Consider the following 25,306-nt stretch of genomic DNA (forward strand, 5'->3'; position numbering starts at 1 on the left):
CACACATTTAACTGCAAGTCAACTGACAAGTCATCACAGGACTAGTTCATGCGCATTTTTAAAAGTTTCTACCCCCTACATTCAGTTCTAGCAATCAAAATAAGCTGTGAATCTGTCTCTTTAGTGGGGATTTATAAAGTAACAGTGCATTTCATGCATCCAAGCAACACATTAATGAAAGTATCTGCTGTAAAGTGTTGAAATAGGTATGGTCTGTGGAGTCAAAGATGTGTAGGAGATCCTAAAATGGAACTATATTTGAGACTTGCCTGTCTCTACACTGCAATGAAGGTAACCTCCCTCTGAACAAAATTACTGTAACCAGTTCATAAACTGATTTGTGAATCCTCAGGGATCTGCTGATGATGAAGGGAACCCCAACCAAGGTTCACAATGTGAACTCACAGAGTATAATTCCCAGAATGGAACTGAAATGTTGAGAGAGAGGGAAGATGGCGGGTAGAGGCAGAGGCCAGAGGCAGCCAGCTATCAGAGGAATTCAGTGCCTCCTTCATAAGCACTGTTCCACGTCATCACTGATCTTCCTTCCACCTTCCACTGTGTATTACACTGCCAGTTGACCCCACTCACTACTTCATCCTTCACTGTTTGTCTCCTCTCATGTTTATGCCTAATTCCTCCTTTCACATACTGCCTCCAGTAGAGCAACAGGTTCAGCCCACCCTCTGGATATGTTTAAGGAAGGGCAATGACTAGCAGTGTTAATTAGTGAGAACTACATTGGATTTATGAAGATGCACATTGTGAAGTAACTCCACACCCCCCATCATAATATGACCATTCACTTCATAGGAATAAACTGGAGAACAGAACTTCCCAGACGTACACTGGAAAGTCAAAGATGGGGATGAAGGTGGGGAAAGGAGAGTCAAACTGGTTGTGCAGGATAAAAACTGTTATGATGAAGACAGTACTGCAGTGCTGGTTCACAAAATGTGGACTATGGTGGTAAAATTCAGTATCTCTAAGGCATGGAAAGTATTCTGAGAAATCCTTATATACTGTATTTTTCGCTCCATAAGACACACTTTTCCCCTCCTAAAAAGTAAGGGGAAATGTGTGTGCGTCTTATGGAGCGAATGCAGGGGGGAGGCAGGCAGGAAAAGCCCCCGAGAGCCGCACACAAGCTCAGCGCGGCTCTTGTGGGCTTTTCCCCAGGAGGGAGAAGGGATTGACGCTTCCAGTCAGTCCCTTCTCCCTCCTCGTAGAAAAGCCCGCAGGAGCCGCGCGTTCCTTAAAGGGTGCACGGTTCCTGTGGGCTTTTGCGGGAGGTGGGGGAATTGCCATAGCCGTGTGCAGCCTCTCTTGGTCTGAGAGGCTGCGCACGGCTAAAGAAGCCAAGACAGCGAGCGGGATGGATCCCGCTCGCTGTCTTGGCTTCTTTGCTCTTTGGGACTGTGGGGGGGGGGATAATATTTTTTCTTGATTTCCCCCTCTAAAAACTAGGTGCGCCTTATGGTCAGGTGTGCCTTATGGAGCGAAAAATACGGTAAAATGTGTTGATACCACTAAGTAGGGGTGAGTATTGTGTGCATTACTAGGGCATAGCAAGCTGTAATACTGGTAAGGGGAAAAAAACATAATTTGGATTGGATATTGGTATTTAAAATTGAAGTTTAGCTGGGCAAGCTTTAGAGTCAGGAATGAAGTGGTTAAGCATGGATTGGGTAACATAACAGAAATTTGCATTTCATAAGATGCATGGAGTAAATTAAATTACCTTGCATAGTATTGCCTCAGGGTTGGGAGGAAGGGGTTAACTTTGTTTTCCATTAGGATCATGAGTTCTTTTAACATTTCCTTTAACGGTTTGTAGCAGCCTGCATCTAGCTCAAACCAGTACTGAAATAGCTTAGTAAAAAAGTAATGGAGATTTTTCAAAGTACCTTGCAGCTTGACTCTAGAGTTCATGGGCCAACATAATTAATGGCAAAGTCTAAAAGAAGATTAAAGCAATTAGAGTAAAATTCCTTTCAGACTCTATTGTTAATCCCCTTGTTTGGGGGAAATCCTAAATACCATTATCAGCTATCATAACTTTCTTAGCGCTTCCATGTAGGAAACTGCATGTAAATTGTGCACAAATAGTTGTGTGTGATCTCACGGGAGGGCAGTAGCCACGGGTTGTGGCTTCCTGATGTGGATACACAGTGACAAAGATGCATATTCAATTAACTACATGTGATCTGAATGTGATCTTGCATGAGTTTCTTGTATATCTAAAATTGGAAAAAGTTTCCAATCTTCTTACAATCCCTCCCCTCCCTTAGCAGTCTTGCTGGCATGGCCACTCTTCTGTCTTTTCTATGAAACCTGCCACTGCTATGCACCAACATGGTATCTAGCAGACTGGTGTCTTTTCAGTAGAAAGACATGGATTGTTTTGTGGATGTTCTCATCTGAATACCAGTTAAAATGGGCCTGTGATGAGTCAGTGTGGAAAAGTAATGTCATGTTTTGTCTTGCCCAGTAGCTTGGGAAGAACAAGGGTCTAAGAGTGTATTAAAGGTGCTCTCCAGCTTTGGTAGAGGTAGCTGATGTTCTCAGTTATAGTCAGCATTCAAAATTAGCTGGGCCTTTTGCAACTGGATGGAGATGTCCAGGAGCCACCCTTGGCGTCTAGCATCTCCACCTGTCTGGGTGCAATCAGCTGGTCTGCAGGGGGGACAGCAGCAGCAAAAGACACTTGTCTTTTGCTGCAGCACTACCCCTGGCAAATACCTGATTCTCCCAGCAGCACAGCAGCAAAAGATGCACCTTTTTTTGCTGCTGAGTTGCTGGGCAGATCAGGTGTTTGGTGGGGTACTGTGCTACCCTGCAGACCCCCTGATTTACAAGGCAGCAAATAAAAATAAAATAAATTTCTGCCAGGTGAATCAGGTGTTTGGTGGGGCAGAGTGATAACAAAAGACGTGTCTACCCAGCAGACCCCTGATCTGCCTGGCAGCATTTTTTATTTTTTGCTGCAGGGCTGCCTGGTCTGGTAGTGGGGCAGTCCCCCCACCCCAATGGTGTCTAGACGTTTTGGTGCCCATAACCTAGGTCCCAGGAGCCACATGGCTCCTAGCATTCATATCCCAGTTTCTAACAATGGTATTTTAGTGCTACATGTGGTTTCCTTGTAAAACTTTTCAACAGTCCATAAGATAACTGGCAAAAGAGCAAAATGTAGAGGCATAGGTAAATGCAGGGACATAGTTCCATTATTTGCTCCCAGTGCAGAGTAAAATTAGAAAATGGGTTGTATGACTACTTATAAAAAGAATACAGTAATCTAGGTAGAAAGATGAGTTCTGTAGCTGCATTTGACTAAGTAACATCCTAGTAGTGCTATCAGATTAATTAATAATAATTGCTATAATGCCAGTCAAGTGGTTGTGCCTGAAATTATAAATAGAATCATCAAGACACTTCGGTTTCAGCTACATTCTTTTTAATACTCTGCATGATATCACAGGGAAGCTTGGACAGGGTCTATTCTGGGTTTTGCAAAAGAAGATGCCAATTTGCCTGAAATAGCAGGGAAGGACAAAATGGGAGGAGCCCTAAGAAGGCTTACCTGTTCCATGGCATTTATTATTGCTGTGTGTCAAGGGGCTTGGCCAGTGGAAAACAGAGTACTGATTTCTACAGGCTGACACAGGATGAGGGAAGGCAAAACTGTAGAGAAGACTATGCTTCCTTCAAAGCTTTATCCCTGCTTTCCTTCTGCTGTGCGTTAAGTGTGGACTTTAACAGTCAATTCTCCTTTTGTGTGCACAAGTCTCTCAGCATATTTGCCTCTGAGTCTCCTAATGGATCTTTCCAAGAGAGATTTTTGCCCAGTGTTTGTAATCATAAATTCACACTGTTGTTGTTCTCACACAGACTGTGGTAAAGAGGTAAGAATTTCAGTTATACTAGCTTGCATTCATTTAAGTCATATGATGGGAAATAGGGGGTCATGATGCTTCTGTAGAGAATTCTGTATAGATCTGTTCTATAACTACTTTCATATGTGGGGTGCTATGCAGCGGCAGTCCTGACTTCAAAATATTAAGTATCTGGACTTAAGTATGGTTGTAATGGTTTTGGTGCAAATTAATTGGAGAAAGGACAGCTGAGACTCAGGTTTTGTGTGGATCTGTTTAGGAATTATGGTCTCCATGTGCATGGAAAATAATGTTGGCACAATTACTTGGATAATGCCTGGAAATCTAGATACAGTACTAGGGCTTTCTGACTAGGATGAAGAAACACACCAGCAAACTGTGCAGAAGAGGGGGCAAAGGAATACATCTAGTATCTTTGATATACTAGATATGGGTTCTTGAATAACTCTTCGCATACACAAGTGAAGGAGGCATGGGGCCCAACCATCACTGTGCACAAAATGCAAGTTTGTCTTTGTAAGAATGAAAGGTAATCAAAAGTTTCAGTTAATGTAATTTAAGGGTGGTGCCTGTCTTGTGCGGTTGGAAGGAATAGGAATGTTTAAACGGGCTAATGTAAGTTAATTACACTTGACAAAGATATGGAGTATTAAGCACTCTTTATTTTGATAAGTGCTGTGTTAACCTATGCCACTTTAATACAGATACTATATTCTGGCGCTTGGTTGAGCAGTTAAGAATTTATTTTTGGCTCTAAAGTTGCCTTTCAGCATATTGTTCATTTGCCATTTTGAACTGCTGTGAAAGAAAGCTTAGTGCAAATATATTAACCCAGTTTTCAACACAAGTTGGGGGGCAAAAGCCCCTCAGCCTCTAAGTGTTGACTCCTGTTCCCACGTCTCAGGACGGTTACAACATAAAAACACAACATAACTTCACTTGATTCTAAAATGCTTTAAAAATAGTTAACACAGAAAAATTTATATAAGTGACAGAGTAGGCTATAGTTTAAATTGGCATGTAATAGCAAGCAGGAACTTATGCAAAAAGAGTGCAAAGGCAGCAAATACTTAATCCAGGGGATTACCTTGAAAGGAGGAAATGTCGTAATTATCCAGTGTACCATTTAATGTACTTGGAAACTAATTGATGAAAGAGGAAGGTCTGATTCACTTCAGACTTCCTTCATCCTGTTCCATGAATGCTCACTCTGGTGACTTTGGTTTCATTGTCTTGCTTCTTAGCTACTAAACTATATAAGCTCAAAGATAACACAGAGTTTTTCTGATTATCTTTTGTTATGATTGATTATCTTTTATGTATGCAAAGCTGGTATGACTTCGAGAATGGAATAAAGTATTTACATTATTTGATACAAAACAATTGTATATCAATGAAAGTGTATAGTGCCAAATAGTAAACTTCTTAAACTGAAACATTAAGTTCAAAAGAGATATTAAAACAACAACAACTTGAAACTTCTGTGTTCATAGTCCTCTTTCAATGGAAATATTAACTGTTCCAAACCATTCACAAGTAAACTGCCTTTATTGTGGTTAGTGAGTATACTTCTGTGTATGCTAATACAATACTGAGCATAGGTTCACAAAAATTATCAGCCCACAAGTTGTTACTAATCCTATGGTGGTCATTCAAGGTATAAAATAATAATAAACAAGCAACTTTATATCTGTCAATCCCAAACAACGTGCCATTGTTCTTGAGCTCTTATCATCCCTCACCGTTGCCCTTGTTGACTGGGGCTAATGGGATTTGTAGTGGAAATCATCTGAAAGGCAGCTAGTTGGGGAAGGCTGATTTAAACCTTACCTGTCTAGTCACCTAGATACACCTCTGTAAGCAGCTCTTTTCACAGAATAAATAAGACCAAGTAGTTTGGAAGAATGTGCTAATAGATAACAGTGTGTCTCTTGTCTATAATAAGTCATCAAAGTTTGCACTACTAAGTCAACATTATCTAAATCATGCCCTGCTAGTAACTGGAAGGCATACTTCGTATTATATGCAGGTACAATGTGTTGTAGATATGTGTGTTGACCAAATGTGATGTGTACTAGCTTATACATAACTAACACTGCTTCTCAATGTTAGCTTGACCCTCAAATGGCTTTGTGTACATGGCTGGAAGCCCTGAACAGTACAACATGTCCTTTACTTGCTCTCCCTCCCTCCCTCTTTCTGGTTTGTTTTTTAAATTGTTTCGGTGGACTTTTGAATTCGTATTGTAATCACTTCATGTGATCAGATCACAAGAAGGTAATTTGAATTCAAGACTTTTCCCTTGAATAGTTCTGCATGAAAATACACAGATCATAACTCTATGCAATTAAGTGTTCTAACTGATAAGGGCTGCCTGTCAGATTACTAACAGGTTTTCCCCCTTTTTGAGTTGTAGATTAAAATGTTTTATAAAAGTTTGTTATAACTTAGAACTGCGGCCTTTAATTATGCCTCATTAGTCAGTTAACATATATGTCTAAAAACAAGGGAAGTATCATTTTTATTCAAAATCATTTCGTTGTATTTGATAGTTTTCCTTTAGTAGGTGAGCAACTGGAGAACAGGGTTTTGTTCTGTTTTTGCAATGCAATAAGAGCAGGGACTTTTCACCGAAATTCATACTTCTAAAAGAACAGGAACAATTCATCTGAGCCAACAGCCTTTGTTGATAAGGCACTAAAAGTGAGCTGGTAGGAGTAAATTTAATAGGGCAAAGTGGTGACTAAAAGCCCCTTGGAATGCCAGTTAGACAGTAGCTTGTATTGTATCACAGTCCATGATATCAACAGTTTTTTAACTTTTTACATGGCCCCCAGATTCCAAGTTGGTTACTACTATTCAGATAATTTTACTGTGCCAATGTGGATTGAGGTTTCAATCACCTGTGAATAAATGTTTATTTAGGAAGAGTTCTGAGACTGTTAGGTTATGTACAAAGGAACATGAAGAACAGGTCAAAGGTAGCTTGCCATATAAATTAGGACCTTTTTATGTGTGTTGAGTTCTGGGTTTAATAAATATTAATCTTGTAAAATGCACACAGTCCTATCCTGTTCTGTCACATCTGTTTATCTGCCCCCCCACCACCACCACCTCAAAATCTTTGCACTGTGGCTTAATGGTAAATATAGGTTATGCCTGGTGAGAGGAAAATCTGTTAATATTAATTTTGTGCTAGTTTATGTACAGAAAGATAGGCCATGGTGAAGGTGAGACTGACCACTGGGTTTGACAGAAGAGTAGTATGATCAGAAATCAGATCTTGGCCTGTTTGGATAAACCATGCTAAAACTAACCACAGTTCCCTATTTGGAGGAAAAGACAAACTGCAGCTGGTATAAAATGGAAATGGATGTGTCAGAGGAGGAGAGAGGAGGAAGAGTAGGCTTGTATATACTAAACCATGATTTAGTGTTGCATCATTTTGGGTCACTGACCTAAAAAGAATGAGAAAAGAAAAGATAACGATGGATATAATAAATGTGGCAATGTATTTGAGAGAAAACAAAGTGAATCTCATTTTGCCAATTACGACAAAGCTAGATTCTGGGTAAGTTGGAAACCAATGGTTACTTTAGAGAAAGAAATTATCTTAGCATGCCTTACTTAATTGTTGCAGACTTCTAGGAGAGAGGAGGGCAATATATTTGTATATATATGCTTGTTGGAATCTTTCCAGCATTCCTCTTTGAAAATGGATTTTTATGACTGCAATAGCAGTTAAAATATATAGTTGCAAAAATACAAGTAAAACAAGAAAAGTTGTTTTTTCATAATTAAGTTTGGAAGTTCATTTGATTAAAAGCTGGTGTTTTCCACACTCAAATATAACTAATGCTTTGATCATTGAATTGGAGAGAAATCATGAATCAAATCACCATGGCATATCTTGTGAAGAATAAAACAGTCCATATGACACGAGCATTGTGCCTCTATAAGATTGAATGTCACCAGCCATGCTAGAGATTTAAATGGATATTTTTGTTACCGTATTTTCTCACATATTCTTCTGTATTTCAGGGAGTCAAACCAGCAAGCTTCGATAAAGTAGCAATTCCTGAAGTAAAGGAAATCATTGAGGGATGCATTCGTCAAAACAAAGATGAAAGGTAAGTATTCATTCCATTTGGACAAGGCACTTCAGATATTCCATAGTGCACAATAACAGTGGTGTGTACTCCTTGAACAGTCAGATAAAAATAATAAAGAAAGAGAAATGAAAAGGACTTTCGATTCCCTGTCTGTCAGTCCCATATAAAAAGATTATTCAAAGTATTCATTCTACAATAACATCCAGCTGTTCTTCCTTCTGCTAAATGATACTTTTTCAGTCTTCAGACCCAAATCTCTCAAATTCATTAATTTTTCTTTCCACACAAAACATCTAAAAGGGGTTCTCCAATTATTATTTTTTATAAATATCGACAATATTTTTTCTCTAGCCCAATGTAACAACTTTTCCTCCAGTACCTTCAACAACCTTTCTTCCATATTGAAAAATAATAAATTGTTTCATCTTTGTTCATGCAAAAGTCTCTACACTATGGTCATATGTTAAAATAATATTTGATATTTATTTATTGTATGTTTGTTAATTCACACTCAGTTCTGTTATCTTCCGATCCTATTTTCTGTTGGCCATGATTTTCCTTCCTAATTTTATTTTGTAAGTTCTTTCCATTTCTCACCAATATACAAATAAAAATGAAGCTACGAGGAAACTAACAGAATGTGAAAAGAGAGTAATAAGAGATAGTATAATGACTAAGGGATTGATTTCCCTTTTATACAAAACCCTTATTAAGATTTTGCCCCCCAAAACATTTAAAAAACTGATGAGAATTAATTTGGGATATAAACATTGACGAGGATAAATGGAACAATTTATGGACAAAAGGACCATATAAATCTCCGTCAGCAACTAAGGATTGATTGCTAAAAATTGTGCATGGATTGTATTTAGCATTCAGTATCAGTCATCCTTATTGTTTTGAAAAAGGAAGTCCTTTTAGAAATGGCATGGATATATAGAGTTTGTCTTAGAACAAGATTTAAATATTCAGTGGAATATGGGCAGCCCAATTGGAAAATGGAGGAATTGTTTGTGTATTGTACTATGTGATAACGTTCTCCTGTCTTTTCCATTCCTCTTTTATTATTTCCTTTCCGTTATGATCAGGTATGCTATCAAGGACCTTCTGAATCATGCATTCTTCCAGGAAGAAACTGGTGTGCGGGTAGAGCTAGCAGAAGAAGATGATGGAGAGAAAATTGCCATCAAGCTCTGGTTACGAATTGAAGACATTAAAAAACTTAAGGGCAAATATAAGGATAATGAAGCGATAGAATTTTCTTTCGACTTGGAAAGAGATGTCCCAGAAGATGTAGCACAAGAAATGGTATGTCATATAGATATGACAGGTATTCCCACTTCTGCACCTATTTTGGCAGATTCCAGAGACATGGAATTGAACCATGTAGCTGATTTTTTTCTTTCATGATTTTGCTCACCCCAGTGCAGCCCAATTAAACTTAATACAGTGGGAATAAATGGTGTCTTCTTGTTGTTGTGATGCATTTCTCAGACAAGCCAGACTTCCATAGCTGTCTGAAAAACAGTAGCTGAGGAAAGCAGTCACACAGTGTAAGGGGCTGAACTCTGTCACCCTTCTAATTTGAGCATACCTACAGAGGTAGCTTTGACTTTCATTTCCCCCTGCTCCCCCAATAGTTCCCTTGCATGCACATATTTTCAATAACGGATGGATCCATATTTTTCTTAAGTAAAGAATAATCAATGCACTTAAGAGTTGCTCTGCTTCATGGGTAGCCCATGTGATACTCTTCAGATGTTGCTGAACATAAAACTTCCAAAAATCTTTGCTAGTATGGCCAGTGATCAGGGATGATGGTAGTTGTAGTCCAGCAGCACCTGGGGGCACATCATTGGCTACCCCTGCTCTAGATTATGTAGGTGCAGTGGACATTTGTTGAAACTTGCCTTTATGATTTCCCAGAAGGATTAATTTGGGGGATTAACTACTACCATCTAGCTGGCAGTTCAATTATATTTTAACACTTCTTTCAAAAAATTATATACTTTAGGACACTTTTACCCCATGGAGAAACATATCTGTCTATCTGCTCACTTTCCATTATAATTTTAAGCTGGATACAGTACTTACAAGGCATAAAACACCACCAGAATCAGTTTTTGCAACAAGCTTCTCTCCAATAAATTAGAAGGGTGCAAATGTTGCTAGGTCTCATTCCCTAGCCAATTCCAAACTAATGGTTTAGTACTTCTGAACAGAAGGTTGATGCAGCTGCTTTGACCTTGCAGCTGGGGTAGAAGACACTGTATCCATCTTTCCCCTTCAAGGTGATTGCACTGACTGCCATATAAATGGGAAGGCAGATGCACTTAGTAGTATATGTGCTATCCATTGCTTCATGTGAAGATATTATTTGGTTTATGATAGGATCTTATAATCTTTTTGCCTTGGCTTTTTCCCAATGGTCTTGGCACGTTTGATGTATAATTATAGAAACTTTTATTTTGCTTTATCATTGTTTATCTGATGGCATGAACCATCTACTTTTCAGGTTGAGTCTGGGTATGTCTGTGAAGGGGATCACAAGACAATGGCCAAAGCTATAAAGGATAGAGTGTCCTTGATCAAGCGGAAGAGGGAGCAGCGTCAGTTGGTGAGAGAAGAACAGGAAAAAAGAAAGCAAGAAGAAGTCAGCCAGAAACAGCAGACAGAGCAGCAGTTACAAACGGGCACTACCCAGCAAGGAACTAAACATGCTGCACCTGCCACTGGTGTCACTGCCATCCCTGCTGCTTCAGCTTCGGTTTCCACACAAGTAGAGCCTGAGGAGCCAGAAGCCGATCAACATCAACAGCTGCAGTATCATCAACCTAGCATTTCTGTATTGTGTAAGTACATGCATCTTCTGACCTGTATTTTTGGACAGTTAAGTCAATACGTAAAGCCCGGTGTGACTGAAACATGTCACTATACAATAAACTAGTCACCATCCTCCTGGGTCATCCACAGGCATTTATGATTTAGACAAACATAAAGTGGTCAAGATAGATGGCTCCACTGCTCTCTTGGTAGACCTCTTCATATCAGCTGCTCCTTGAACATCTGAACAAGCAAGACCACCTTTAAGAAGCATACTTGCACTGAGGCTGGTGCAGATAGCTCCCCAACCCAAGCTGCCCTTGCAACAGATGCAGCCCCCCTTCCCTGGGAGAAATTTTATTTTGCTCAGAATGGGAAGTGAAGTCCCCCCCCACACACACACACAGCATTCATCGCTTTGCCAGCAGACTAAATGCACCTTGGACTGACTTCATGCAGATGTGTGACTGGTCCACTAACAGTGTTTACTCCAAACACTGAAGCTTGAGAGTCCTTGTAGATCTGTGTCTTGTGAATCGGCAGGATGCAACTATCGCATAAGCAGTATACAAAGAGTTTAAACCCGGGTACAGAATGAGGATCCTGATGTAGCTCCAGATTTTGAGCAGACTTTCATTCCAGCTCCCATAGGTGGCTGATGTTGATCTTGACCTGAAGGTACTGTTCTTGGAAGAATTGTATAATGAAGGTGAGGGTGCTGATGACTTGGCCATGGTTTTGCTGCAGCCTGATTTCCACTTTCGATGGCTTTGAAGACAGCTCTCCTGACTAAAAAAAGCCAGAATGAGAGTGGCTGCTACCTGGAGCTTTATCTACAAGCAGGGAACCTTCACTTAGCCATGCAAGCATCAGCCCTATTGCACCCTAACCTGCCTATCAGTTCCATGTCCTGTCTTCCCTCTTTCTTCTCCTTCAGAACAGAAACTCTCGTACAGGAGGAGGGGAAAGTACAGGAAATCCAAGTGTTGTGGGACCAACATGGGTAGTGATGGTGTTTCAGGCCACAGTGGTGCCCTCATGGTGGCGTTGTGCTTGGTGGGGGGGGATAGGGTAAGGTGGCAATGAAGTCAGAAGAGCTCTGGGTTGGTGATGCTGGCATGCATGCACACCTGTGGGACTGCTGCAACCAACTTAGAGATCCTCTAACCTTGCTGGACTATTGTAGCAAGTTCACATTGCTGCCATCGGAAAAACACCACTGCCACACCACCCTTCCATCATGTGCCATTACTATGTTCAGGCATAGTTGAAGAGCCAAGCCTGAGACTATGTGATGCCTGTTGGAAAGCTATGGGGAGAAGTACCATTGAACATAAGACAAAGGGCCAGACAAAGGGACTTGGGATCAATAAATAAACATGGTACAGCTTGAAAAGGATTATGTTAAGGCCACCAGGGAAACCCTGAAGATCCCTACAAGAATCACAAATAAAAGTTGATTGCAGAGGCATATGAGGAAGGGGGAGTTTAAGGGACTCTACCAAACAGTGGTCACATCAATGTGCTGTTCTGATGCTGAATTCAAGAGGTACATGGAGCGCCATGCCACTGTCCTAGAGAGGCAAGTGACTTGGTAGAAATGCATAACAGACACACTAAATGAACAACTGGCAGCTCTGCAGCCACCTGTCCAGTATTCTCACTGCCGGGGGTACATCCTACTGTACGTTAGCAAAATCACACACAACCCTGATTGAACACAAATCTTCTTTGAGTCAATAGATCAGCCAAGGAAGAGCCAAGAGCTACTGTAGATGTATATGGGCCAGCTAACTGTTCATTGCTCATTGTACATTGCACATTTGCTGTCGAAAGGATACTTGAGGTTAGGAGTACCACTGCCTTGTGAGACCAGCTGAACTTTGAAATGATAATGGCTATGAAGATTTGGGCCTTTCTGAGAACAGAGGCAGTCTGGCATTTGGCACATGATGTGGAAGAATGGGATAATCCTTTGGGATATCTCATGAGATTAAGAGATGGTATAGGAGGAAATGTGTCCAGAAAAAACTCATGTTGACCCTGTACAAATTGGTCCTTAATGGGAGCTCATTGCATGTCAGCAGATCATAACATCTGTGGGCTGTAAAATCTTCAGAGACGCAATATGTTCTTTTGATTCCTATCCGTATTTTGGTCCCTAAAAGCCAAATGTTTCAACCGTATTGTATTCCAGTCTATGGATGGATGCCAAAGGCATGTTCATAGAGATGAACATTGGCATGTTCCGCCAATGTCACAATATGGCCATAACATTTTATGTTGTGAAGCATTGAATCTGGACTTCTTGATAATCTTTTCACTTTTAACAAGAACAGATTTGTTGCCATTTCGGGAGCAAAATGCAATCAGCATTATCTCTATACTGTGGAAATAAAAGGTGTTATGGACAGGAGTTAGGGCTTTGGGTTTCTTGTAGCTGTCCCTGCTGCCTTCCCGATGCACAACTTCGTTACTGCCATTGTCCTTTCTAACATACTCAGTCTGAGCACAGTTTCTGGATTTTGTGTTATAGGATTTGGGGGAAGTAGGGGGCATGTACTAGTGCTGCTGTCTCTACCTTAATTTTGTATAAATTTAAATGAATTCACAAGTAGTTCTGGAACTTCGACTCAGCATGAGTTCATGAGCAATTTAAAACCAACTCTTTTAATGGTCTTTACAGCTGATGGCACCGTTGATAGTGGACAAGGATCATCTGTCTTTACCGAATCATGTGTGAGCAGCCAACAGACAGCTTCTTATGGTTCCCAGCACGAACAATCTATCCCAACAGTTCAGCCCCAAGGATATGCAGCTCCTGTTGGCCAGCCACAATCACAACAACCTGGAGGATATCAGACGTCTGGAGTGGTAAGGCCAAAGCCAAAGTAGTAGAGGGAATACTTCAATGAGACTTGCTCGGAATTCCTTTATTTGTGTAGGCTTTTAAAAAACCTGTAGTCTGAGGTTTGAATGGAAGTTCAGATATATTTTGTGTGGGTAAAACAACATACACAACAATGGAAAATTCCTTTCTCTGATAGTTCTTCAGGCGAGAGAGAGGGTATCTCATAGAAAGGTATAAAGGCAGCAGAACTTGGGGTGGAAGCAGCAATAAAATTCCCTTTCACTTGCTGATTTTGCCTATAGAGGTATATAAAATTCTATTTAGCTTGCAATGCATAGTGTGTGAGGAAGTTTATAATTGAAAAGTTATGATGAGCTTTATGAAACAGCTGAGTGTGTTAAGAGAACATATTGTGCAAGATTTTAATTACAGCTACAGAAGGTAAGGATTCCTAACCATTATAGAATGCTGCATGCGGACACTGCAGTTTTAAATGATCCCACTTCTGTTTTGCCATTTATTTATAGCTTGCATTGAATTGCTCATGGGCACAATTACCTTTCCCACTTCATGCGTTCATTTGTGTTACCCTTTATTTGGTACCCTTTTCTGGTATGTTTTCAGAGCTGACCTTGGGGGTCTTCTAGAAAAACTCTTTTACTCAGATCTTTTTACAAACCTTGCTGCTTGTGTAAAGGCCAAAAAAGTAACTGTTCCTCAAATAATTTACCTATATCTAGAGGATGCAGCCTTTCTGGTTTGGTTATCTCTGTTATTATGATGATATATTTCTGTAAATTACATTGGCAAGAGTTATCGTAGAAGATAATTCCTCATTGGAGGAAAAATCTTGCCAGTTTTTACAAACAGAGCATCTTTCCATTCTGTTCAAATGCACATATGAAGTTTTGTGCCCTTTTAAACACATGATCAATCACAACTTTTAATACTTTTTTGAAAGTTTATTTGAGTTGAGTTCCATTGCTGCAGTTCAAGGACATGCCTTGGATCAATAACCCATTAAGCAATCTTCACATGCCTTGCTTCAAGGTTGAATAATCATGGCTAACACCAGGGGAATACACTAACAGTTCTTCTGAGCAGACCAGGTTTGGATGATGAATCGAAGACTTCCAGAAAAACTTCCATGCAGACTCTTCTGGAAGTTTCAGGTGTCAGTGCAGTTTCATTAGGAAGAAGACTTCAAAAAGGACCAATCATTTTGGTTTTCCCCAAGAAGCTCTGGGGGAAAAATACAGAAGCATGTTTGGGGGGGACAACGACCTGGCTGCCGGAGGAACTATTACATTTTAAAGCAGTAATTTAGGTGATAATTTGTTTACAATGAGAAAAATAAACCAATGACCTCTGGGGTATAGGCAGATTGCAGCAACTATCTTCTCTAATAAACTCCTCTCCTGGAAGATGGCCTAATTCTAATTTTAAGACAGCTGTCACAATTAAAGTCTTGCCTTGTTCCACAGTTTATGCTATGGTTGATTTCTGTTGTCTTGCAGTCCTTGACTGAATAAACTTAAGGTGTCCAGTCAAATCCTGTATTTAGGAAGCCAGTTCACTTTAGAATGAAATCTGATGTCAGCAAAAATACTTGAAGACAGTAACACTAAATTTGGAAAGAAGGAAAACATCTTTGCACACACCATGTTGCCAATTTCAAACCAATGTTCATTCCCTTTAGACTTCTAGAGGCTTTCAGTTAGGAAATGTATCGGTGCTGGGAACAGCTTAAACACATTTTTTATGGAACCAGGGTGACGAGAACATATGTCTACTTCTTCCATATATATAAACTATTTGACAAAAGTAATGGAATTTGACAATCAAAATAGAACCTGCAGCCCTCTGAGGTGCTTATAACCCTCTTTATTGTACATGATGTCACTGTCAAGTTCCTTCATACCCTGTTTGTTCTGATCAGCATTGGCCCTTTGTCATGAATGTGTCTCCCTCAGTTCAAGCTCATTAGCCATGTGGTTTGTGTTCACTTCTTTTTGTTTCCTTCCTTAGCCTCAACGTGGCTGTAGCATGTCGGTTTGTCCTTCCCCTCTTTCTTTCCCTCCGCTGTCCCAAATCCCTCTCAGTGCTCCTTCTACTCCACCATCAGTGTTATGCGCACCTCTTTCTCCTTCTTACCTTCGGACTGCCCCTGAGGAAACTTTTGGCGAAAAGCTTTCCAAAGCTTTGGAGAATGTCCTGCCCATGCACACCGCCTCTCCACGCAGCAAGCGGCGTTCCAGCCTGCCTTCCCTCTTTCTCCACCCTGTATGTCACTGTATGACTCCTGGCACATTGCAGATAAGTCACCACTAAATACATCCTGGCGTCATTCTTCAAATTAGATAAGAGACAAAATGGGGACTGTGTTAGCCTGTGCTTCTGGAAAGTTGATTCTTCTTCCTCCTCCAAAACCTAAGAGTTAATGTGCCTGAAGTTTCAGGGAAAAGCTGAAGTGCAGCATGCAGTTTAAATGAAATCTGCAAATTATATGGATTAGTTCTGATCTGATTTATACACTTTGATTTGGGGGCTACAGTTAATAATTCTTCAAATCATATGTATATGTAGCTGGCTAGAACCATGCCAGTGCCATTGAAAACCACCGTGGGGCATCTGTGAATGCTTGCTGCCATTTAACAGGAGGGAAAGTTTCCAGCTCTGACCATTATGGAGAAAAGGTTCTGGTGAACAGGCAGCATGAATCAAAGACTCAAATTGCTAGAAGTCTAGTTCATCTGTTCAGCTCTTAATTTTTGTCGTGTGCTACTTCCTTGTATACTACATTTCTCCTTTCCTTGTTCTTACTTCCAGAACTGATGCCAAAACTAATGTGACGGTCACTGCTTCCACTTGGGGATAATTGATTTCCTATTAATTTATTCTTGCTTTGATTGAAGTGATAAGTCATTAGAGCAGGAGAGGAAGATAGAATCACTTTCTACAGAACAGAAAAACACATTGCCTTCTATTCACAGAGGGTGTAGGACTAATCCTCACTCTGTACTGTTAATTGTGTCATATAAGAGTTTGCTCCTGCTTTTCCAGAATATAAATCAAAACTTTGGTGCAATGGGAGAGAGAGAGAAATTGTAAGTGATATATAAAGGTGAAGTGGCATATAAGCTTTATACAGGGGTGCTATAATTGATCCCATTGATATATTTTCTACAATCTTTTGTGCATGAATTAGGAGATTAGAAATCTCCTTGGTGATGCACTAAAATGTTCAACACTTAATTGATGGTACACGTTTGAAAGGACAGTACGTTTCCGAAGAAGTTAAATTTCTTGTTTTCCCCCAGATTCACAACAGAATTTTTTCCTTGAAAGGCAACTAATTTTGATAGGAAATAAATAATGTGTTGAGAAATAGTCATGTTTTCATTAAAGAAAGTTGTCCAAAGTTTTTTATATAGACAGAAGGAGATGGGTGGAAAAGCAGCTTCTAACAAAAGCAAATACTCATATAGACACTGATATCTGCCAAGGATGTATTTAATGGATATGTATAACCCTTCAAAGCATTTTACGTGTTGACCATGAACTAGGCGTAGCCATTCTATAAGGTTACTAAAGAGAGCTGCCTATTGAGCTGAACATGCTAATATGCTTCTATAACGTGTGAATTACTTGTCTTGTTCATGTCAATACAGCCTCAATCCATGGTGCATCCGTGTGGGGGAACCCCAACGTTCCCAGATTCCCAAGTATTTTTTCCAACCGTTCATGAACGGCCAGTGTCTTTCTCGCCACCACCCATCTGCCCTTCACGGGTGGCCATTTCTCAGCGACGCAAGAGCACTTCCATCCTTGAAGCCCAAACCTGCCACTTCCAGCCCTTGCTCAAGACTGGTCAGAGTTTTGTTCTCCCTGTTGGTAGTCCAGCAACTTGGACACCAGAGGGACTGGTGACAATGAGCAGCACAGCTGGGGAGCATATGCAGGCTAACCCTGGTTTTGACTCGGCTCAAGGGTTGAGTGATTACAGATCTGGACAAGCGCTTTCAAAGGATGCTGCAAGCATGTTGACTCAAGAAGCAATGTATTTAGTGGGCATGCACTACCAGTCCCAGTTGCCAGAACACTATGATACAGTGCCCCAGAATCCCCAGGGGACTGAGCAACACTTACAGCAGGCTCCTGAACAGAGAAATTTGCAAGGCGGCCCCCCGCAGAGTTCTACTTTTGAATATCAAACTGGGCAGCCATTTCTGGCAAGACAGATTCAGAACTTGAGACTGGATTCTGGAATGAATCCACCATCACCATTGTCTAGTATGTCAGCACCACTGAGTGCAGATGCCACACAAATGAATTTTCACCCAGTATTTGTTCCACATTCTGCACCTGCCATACTCACTCACAGTGCGGACGGTCGAGCAAGTTGTGTGTTTGAGTTCCATGTTCAAGCACCCAGTGCAACTGCAGGAGACGGTGCTGTCCTCTCACAGCGCGTTTATAGAAATCGCCGAGGCTCCACAGATTTTAACCAGGAGGAGTCCCCTCAGACAACCGTACAGCCTGGTCGTCTTCAGCCTGTAACGGAAGAGCAGTGCAGCTACCTAGGTTCTGAGTTCATGGTGCCTAGAGCCAGTTCTGTCTTACAGAGCTGGCCAGAAGGTAGCCCAGGATACTCCAGTGATTCATCACAGTTGACTTCCTCAGACACTGGTGATTTTCTTTCTCCTCCTCCCACTGGGGTATCTGCATCGTATGATTCAGGCTTGCCTCTGCCTGCTGCCCAGCTGACTCAGAAGGCATTTCAGGATTCACAGATCATCTTCCACTTCCCACAGGGAACTTCATCTCAACAGGCTTTCTCGGCACTGGCTTCATCAGGACCATCTACACTCTATCCTCAGGTTACAGGAACAAATGTTTCCAAATTACTTCGTTTTTCGTAAACCCCTTCATAGTGCAAAACTCCTTGTATTCCTTATCCTGTTTCAACCTTTCCTTAATCTCCTCACATCCCTGCAAATTACTGCAGTATTTGAGATTAGAACAGTATTGTGTGGTTGTTGAAGCTTCTGTGGTCCTAGCTTACTAGGAGCATCCCTCATTGTGATCAGTTTATGTCGTATGTATTGATGGTTGTCAAAACCTTGCCGTGTGAGCCTGTTTAATATGGTAACAAGTGCTGGTCATTTAACAATGTTGAAAAAAAATTCTTTTTTACTTATCTGATGCTCACTTGGATGCTCAGGTAAGAGAAATACAGAGACTGTTTCACAGCCTGAAGATGTACTAGACTGGATGAAGTAATAACCGTTCTCTATAAACACAAACCAAAGCAGTACCACTCTATATTCATACTGTGCCAAGTAGTGCCCTCCTTTCTTAACACATGCACCTTCTGGGTCTTATTGTAGGTTAGAGGCACTGTGTTGTACAGAACTGATTAGAGTTGGAGGTTTTTCTGTCTTACTGTTGCAGAGGTCAACAAGTGGCAATCTCTAGGTCAAACCACCCTCCTGCGTGATGTGTGTTTTCTAACTGCCAACCATACAGGGGTATTCATAAGCAGTAATAGCAGGAAGGTGTGAGAGTTTGGCTTATTCTGTCCTCACCATAAATAGGTAAGGGGACTGTCCAGCAAAATTATTGGCTGACCAGTTTGTGTGGTCTATGAAATAGATTTTGTGAGTCTTCAAAGCATTGCAAAAATGCACAAACCTGTTTGATTTGTAGGACAGAGACAATGATAGTGTGCTCCAAGGAAGACTTTATTACTCTATTTACAACTCCCTGGGAAAACTTTGTGTAACATTGAAGAAGGACTATTCTGCAGTCATAAAACTGCAATAGCCTGGTTCATACATTATGCTAAGCCATGGCTTGTTTAGCCAAAGCGTGGTTTGCTTGAATATCCAAATTCTCCAGAGCAGACCTCAAGGTGAAGCTATAGTGGTGGTTGACTTACAAACGATGGCTTGTTTTCTTCTAGAGTTTGACATATCTAAATCCATCAGTCTTGCTTAACCATGATTTGTATTATCCCACCACCACAGGCACTTGCCAAGCTTCAATTGCATGAGGGAAAAGCAGTTGGAGAAACAAGTCGTGACTCCCCCCTCCCCTTAGTTTTCAAGGTGACTTGTGGTTTCTTGAGCAAACTATTATTAGAACAGACCATAGCTTACCACTATGTTTGTGAGCACAACCATTGTAACATGCTTCCATATAAACAAGATGCTAAACTATCTTTAGAAAGCAAACAGCATGAAAAGTTTTTACAAAATTATTCATCAGACAAATGCCCAGAAAACAAAATATGTAGGGCAAGCTTCCTCAACCTCTGCCCTCCAGATGTTTTGAGACTACAGTTCCCATCATCCCTGACCACTGGTCCTGCTAGCTAGGGATCATGGGAGTTGGAGGCCAAAAACATCTGGAGGGCCAAGGTTGAAGAAGCCTGATGTAGGGTATACATACTTTTTGTAAGGCAACCCACAAATAATAATAATAATTTATTATTTATACCCCGCCCATCTGGCTGGGCTTCCCCAGCCACTCTGGGTGGCTTCCAAAAAAATATTAAAATACTGTAATACATCAAACATTAAAAGCTTCCCTAAACAGGGCTGCCTTCAGATGTCTTCTAAAAGTCTGGTAGTTATTATTCTCTTTGACATCTGGTGGGAGGGCATTCCACAGGGAGGGCGCTACTACCGAGAAGGCCCTCTGCCTGGTTCCCTGTAACTTCCCACTAACAAAGGATAGTGAATATTGATAAGAGTTTTTAACTGTACAAATATGCTTTGAAGCATTTTAACTCTTAAAAATTACATTGAGAGTCTCTGTCTTTCAACTTTGATTTGATTTGATTTTGCTGACAGTCTTAATTGTTTTCACTGGCATAAACTAGTTACCACCATTGAGAGACTATAGTTTGCAGCACCCATGGTAGTAGCTCAGTTGAATGCTATGGGTTTCACGAGCATCAATCAGTAGTGTTTGGGTAACATAAGAGGAATCAATTTTCTTAGAGCAATTTCACATCAGTCTTGAGATGCAGATCTTCACAGCCTGGTAAGGTGGCATGTCTTAAGTGTTGTGGAAGTCTCTGGTTCAAATCTTGCCTCACTTATAAACTGCTGCCTTCAGCCCTCAATTGTCAATATGAGGACAATAAGCTGACCTTCTTTACAGGTTTCATGAGATAATGTATTTCCAGTGTTTTAGAAAAGCACCATGCAAGTATTTAGTGTGAAGTCTTGGAAGTAAATGTTTTTTTTCTGAAAACAAAACCTCACTTTTTACTGATAGCAGCATTTCAGTAACAGTAGGGAAACTAGTAATGTGAAAGTTTTATTCCTTTGCTCACTTTATATTAGTGACTTGTAACTTGTTGCTTTTTCTGGGCCCTAGTAGTTTTTTTTTTGGAACAGTAGACACATTTTTTTTTGGTGGTGGGGAAACAGTTTTTATTACTGAGACATGGGAATGCTGTATTTACAAGTTCCTTTGTGGATTTCCTTGGAGAAATCAGCAGACGTTGAGAAATGTTTCTGTGGTGAAACTTGAACATAAACAGGCAAAATAGATTCCACAGAAGCACTTAATTCAGATCCAAACCTTACAGGATGAACCTCACAAGCTAACTGAATAGTATTTTCTCCTACCTCTCAAAATGACCCCACAGCTCTGTCCCATGTTTCCACCATACTGCCAGCGTATATAGAATATGCTTGTTTGATAACAATCTGACACCATACGTTCCTATAGGTTTGACTTGGCTAAATGAACTCCTTCGGCTACCTTTTTTCTTTCAAATTCTTTGTGTAATTGTCCAAATATTGTATACCTTATTCAACCTTGTCACTGCAACATTACAAGCTTTAGCTCTGATTTTTCCACTTTGTACATACCATTTTTCCATTATATACCAAGATAAAGCCCAGAATGTGGTATACATTTCAGTATGCTGCAAATGTCTTTTTCAAAAATGATCATTGCCATTCCAGTTTGGGTAGTTGGCTTTTCTTTTCTTTCTTTCACATCCATTCATGATTATTGTGCCTTGCTTACTTATTAAAATGGGAAGTTATTAGCTGGAAATCAAAATTCCAGGACAAGTCTTAGTTATGATGCTTATTAAGATGAATTAATATTGGCCTAGATTACATATTGCTTGTAAATGCAGATATTTAATGGAGCTAAACCAAACTACAGCTCATTGTTTCCTCTTGTGCTAGCATAGCCTGATGCAGATCTTTGACAAACTGCATGAGGATAAGATTTGCATTGTAGAAATGCATCATGCAGAACTTAGACTTGCAACTTGTATTAGATGCTACAAAAATAATGCATTGTAAAACAATGCATTGCAATGACAGTACTTTGTTTGAAGCGTCCATATTGAATGGTGTTCTAATTCATTGGGGCTGTTTAACTACAGGCCAGTGTTGTTCAGGTGCTTATTTTCAGTACAGAAGTTGGCAAAGAATCTGATTCTCTGTCTTTTTCCTTTAGGCGCAGATGAAAGGGCAGCCAACCTCAAACGCTTCATCAGTTGGCACATCATCCCAGCTAATGCAGCCAAGTCAACAGGTAATGATGAGCAACTGTTTTTCATATATTTCTGTAGGTTGAGGATATTCAGTGCAGTTCTTTTTTTATAGTGTTTTCAGTGTTTATCCCCAAGTTTGACTCGGTAGCAGGTTGGACTACTCATGGCTCTCCAGCTGATGCTGGACTCCAGCTCCCATCACCATGAGCAAATACAGGCAATGGTCAGAGAAGATGGGAGTTGTAGTTCAACAACATCTAGAGGACAAGAAGTCAGCTACCTTGTTTCTAGGTAGGAAAGGTGGGTTATGGTTAAATTAACATATACTAAAGTGAATTTTGTACATTTCGTTTTATTTCTTTGGGGATTTGCTGTGGAATTCGTTTAAGATTTGTATTTTTAAAATTTTACTTTTCTGCTTCCAAGTTATAGGTGATTATCATTCCTTTGACTTAGCTTGATTTATTCTGTATGCTTTCCCCAGAAATGTGCCCAAAATAATATTTGGTGTAAGTTTGTTAATGTGTTGAAAACGATTAACTGTAGAAATCAGTCCCATTTAACAGTTAGCTTTCATCTTGCATGAGACAATTTCATGTGGTGTTCCTATGTAACTTTTCTCAAAAAGCTTTGCTCTGCATGCAAACTTTTCTGGTATTAGTAGTTGGCAAAGTATAGATAGAATGTTCCTGGTTCCAGTAAACTATGATTTCAAAAAGTAAAAACAAGCAATGAACTTGAGCTGTATCTCCTCTAAGCTCTGAGGGCCTTCTAGCTGCTCCCTCATTGCGAGAAGTGAGGTCTTCTTGGTAGTGGCACCCATCCTGTGGAACTTCCTCCCATCAGATGTCAAAGGGATAAATAATTATACGACCTTTCATAGATACATGAAGGCAGCCCTGTATCAGGAAGCTTTTATTGTGTGGTGTTCCATATTCTGTTGGAAGCCACCCAGAGTCCAGAGTAGCTGGGACAACCCAGTTAGATGGGCAGGGTACATTATTATTATTGTTATTATTATTATTATTATTATTATTATTATTATTAATTCTTCCTATGTCTGGCTTCAGAACACACTGTTTACTGTGTTATTTGAACTGGGAAATTGTGTTTCAAGATCTCCCTATGAACTTATATTGCAAGACATGTTTGGTTTGGGTTTCCAGGAGGCCTTAAATCACAGTTTTCTTGTTTGAGCTTCCTATTTTTTTAAGCCAAGTTCCAATGAAAGGCTGAACTTCACTTTTGTCTGAGTGCTAGTTGTTGATTCCCTTCCCACCATGCACATGCTTGTATAGTGTCACCTCCCCACCCCCCAACCTTTAAGTAAAGGTAAAGGGACCCCTGACCATTAGGTCCAGTCATGGCCAACTCTGGGGTTGCGGCGCTCATCTCCCTTTATTGGCCGAGGCAGCCGGCGTACAGCTTCCAGGTCATGTGGCCAGCATGACTAAGCCACTTCTGGTGAACCAGAGCAGCGCACGGAAACGCCGTTTACCTTCCCGCTGGAGCGGTACCTACCGTATTTTTCGCACCATTGGACGCACCGGACAATAGGACGCACTTTGTTTTAGAGGGGGGAGAACAAGGGAAAAAAAATCTGCCCCTCTCTGCCCAGCGCCCCTTTTAAGGTGCGTTCAGGCGGCTACCTTGGAAGCCTGGAGAGCGAGAGGGGTCGGTGTGAACTGATCCCTCTCGCTCTCCAGGCTTCAGGTTCCTTTCCACCTGCTCTTTGGGGCTGGCGGGGGGAAGCCCACCACCAGCCCCAAAGAGCAGGTCAGGGAGCAGCGGAAAGGCGCAGCGGACAGGCTCCTGCCATAGCCAGGCGTCACCTCTCCAGCCGGGAGAACGTGCGCGGGGCTAAAGAAGCACCTGCGACCCTCTCCTGGCTGGGGAGGTGACGCGTGGCTATAGAGGCTCCTGCCATAGCTGCGTGTCACCTCTCCAACTGGGAGAGGGTCGCGGGAGGCTGCTTTAGCCCCGCGTGCGCTCTCCCGGCTGGGGAGGTGACGCGCTGCTATAGAGGCTCCTGCCATAGCTGCGTGTCACCTCTCCAGCTGGGAGAGGGTCGCGGGAGGCTGCTTTAGCCCCGCGCGCGCTCTCCCGGCTGGGGAGGTGACGCGCTGCTATAGAGGCTCCTCTCCCAGCTGGGGAGGTGACACGCAGCTATGGCAGGAGCCTCTATAGCAGCGCGTCACCTCCCCAGCTGGGAGAGCGCGCGCGGGGCTACGCGTCTTCGCTCCATAGGACGCACACACATTTCCCCTTCATTTTTGAAGGAGAAAAAGTGCGTCCTATAGAGCGAAAAATACGGTATTTATCTACTTGCACTTGATGTGCTTTCGAACTGCTAGGTGGGCAGGAGCAGGGACCGAGCAACGGGAGCTCACCCTGTCGCAGGGATTCGAACCGCCAACCTTCTGATCAGCAAGTCCTAGGCTCTGTGGTTTAACCCACAGCACCACCCACGTCCCTTGACCTTTAAGTAGGCTGTGCTTATTTTCAGTTGTTTCTCAGGAAGTTTGTGCTAACTCTACCTCAGTACTGTTGAACATCTGAAAACAATATATTATCATTAGAATACACACATACACAGCAGGAATTCAGATATACCCAAGACAAGATCAACTGCTGCAAAATATTTCCAGCTAAAAGGTGTTTTTGTCCAGTGTAAATAATCTGCTGTTGTTTTTTCTTCTGTGACAGAGCACCCAGCCTTCAGCCTCTTCACAACAGACTGGGCAATACCAAGTTCAGCAGCCTTCAGTTTCCAGTGGAGCTGCTCCATCGCAGCCAGTTACTCAGCAAGCACAAATAATGTCTGTGCCTCAGGTAGCAGCTGGGACACAGGTAAACTACAACTTGCTCTCTCCTGGAGGGCTTCTGTCTGGACTACCTGAATTGTTTGCAGCTAAGCCCCCTTCATTTATGTGACAAAACAGGGTATATAGATATATCTAGTTGGAAATGTGTTGTCTGGAAGAGTACAATGAAAGTATTAGGATAAGGAAAATCAGTGTATTAAATGGGAAGACTTAACCCATCAACTTTTGTCATGGTCTAAAATGCAATGCCTGATTTTGAAAAAGTTAGAAAA

The 25,306-nt window shown here is 41.3% G+C and overlaps 1 protein-coding gene across 12 annotated transcripts in view; it reads left to right on the forward strand.

The window, feature by feature from the left end:
• Positions 1–25,306, forward strand: part of WNK1 (WNK lysine deficient protein kinase 1) — a 107,836-nt gene that overhangs the window by 48,121 nt on the left and 34,409 nt on the right. For 10 of the 12 annotated variants that reach the window (XM_082240297.1, XM_082240293.1, XM_082240298.1 and 7 more), the window contains exons 5-12: positions 7,935–8,023; positions 9,094–9,313; positions 10,521–10,857; positions 13,515–13,702; positions 15,708–15,962; positions 17,351–18,559; positions 22,173–22,250; positions 24,916–25,059. In XM_082240297.1, coding sequence (XP_082096423.1) covers positions 7,935–8,023; positions 9,094–9,313; positions 10,521–10,857; positions 13,515–13,702; positions 15,708–15,962; positions 17,351–18,559; positions 22,173–22,250; positions 24,916–25,059 — 2,520 coding nt within the window. The remainder of the gene's footprint in view (positions 1–7,934; positions 8,024–9,093; positions 9,314–10,520; positions 10,858–13,514; positions 13,703–15,707; positions 15,963–17,350; positions 18,560–22,172; positions 22,251–24,915; positions 25,060–25,306) is intronic. The other 2 variants (XM_082240295.1, XM_082240296.1) reach the window with 1 other exon arrangement.

Source organism: Podarcis vaucheri (genome assembly GCF_965113315.1).
Source record: "Podarcis vaucheri genome assembly, chromosome: 10".
Lineage (NCBI taxonomy): Eukaryota > Metazoa > Chordata > Lepidosauria > Squamata > Lacertidae > Podarcis > Podarcis vaucheri.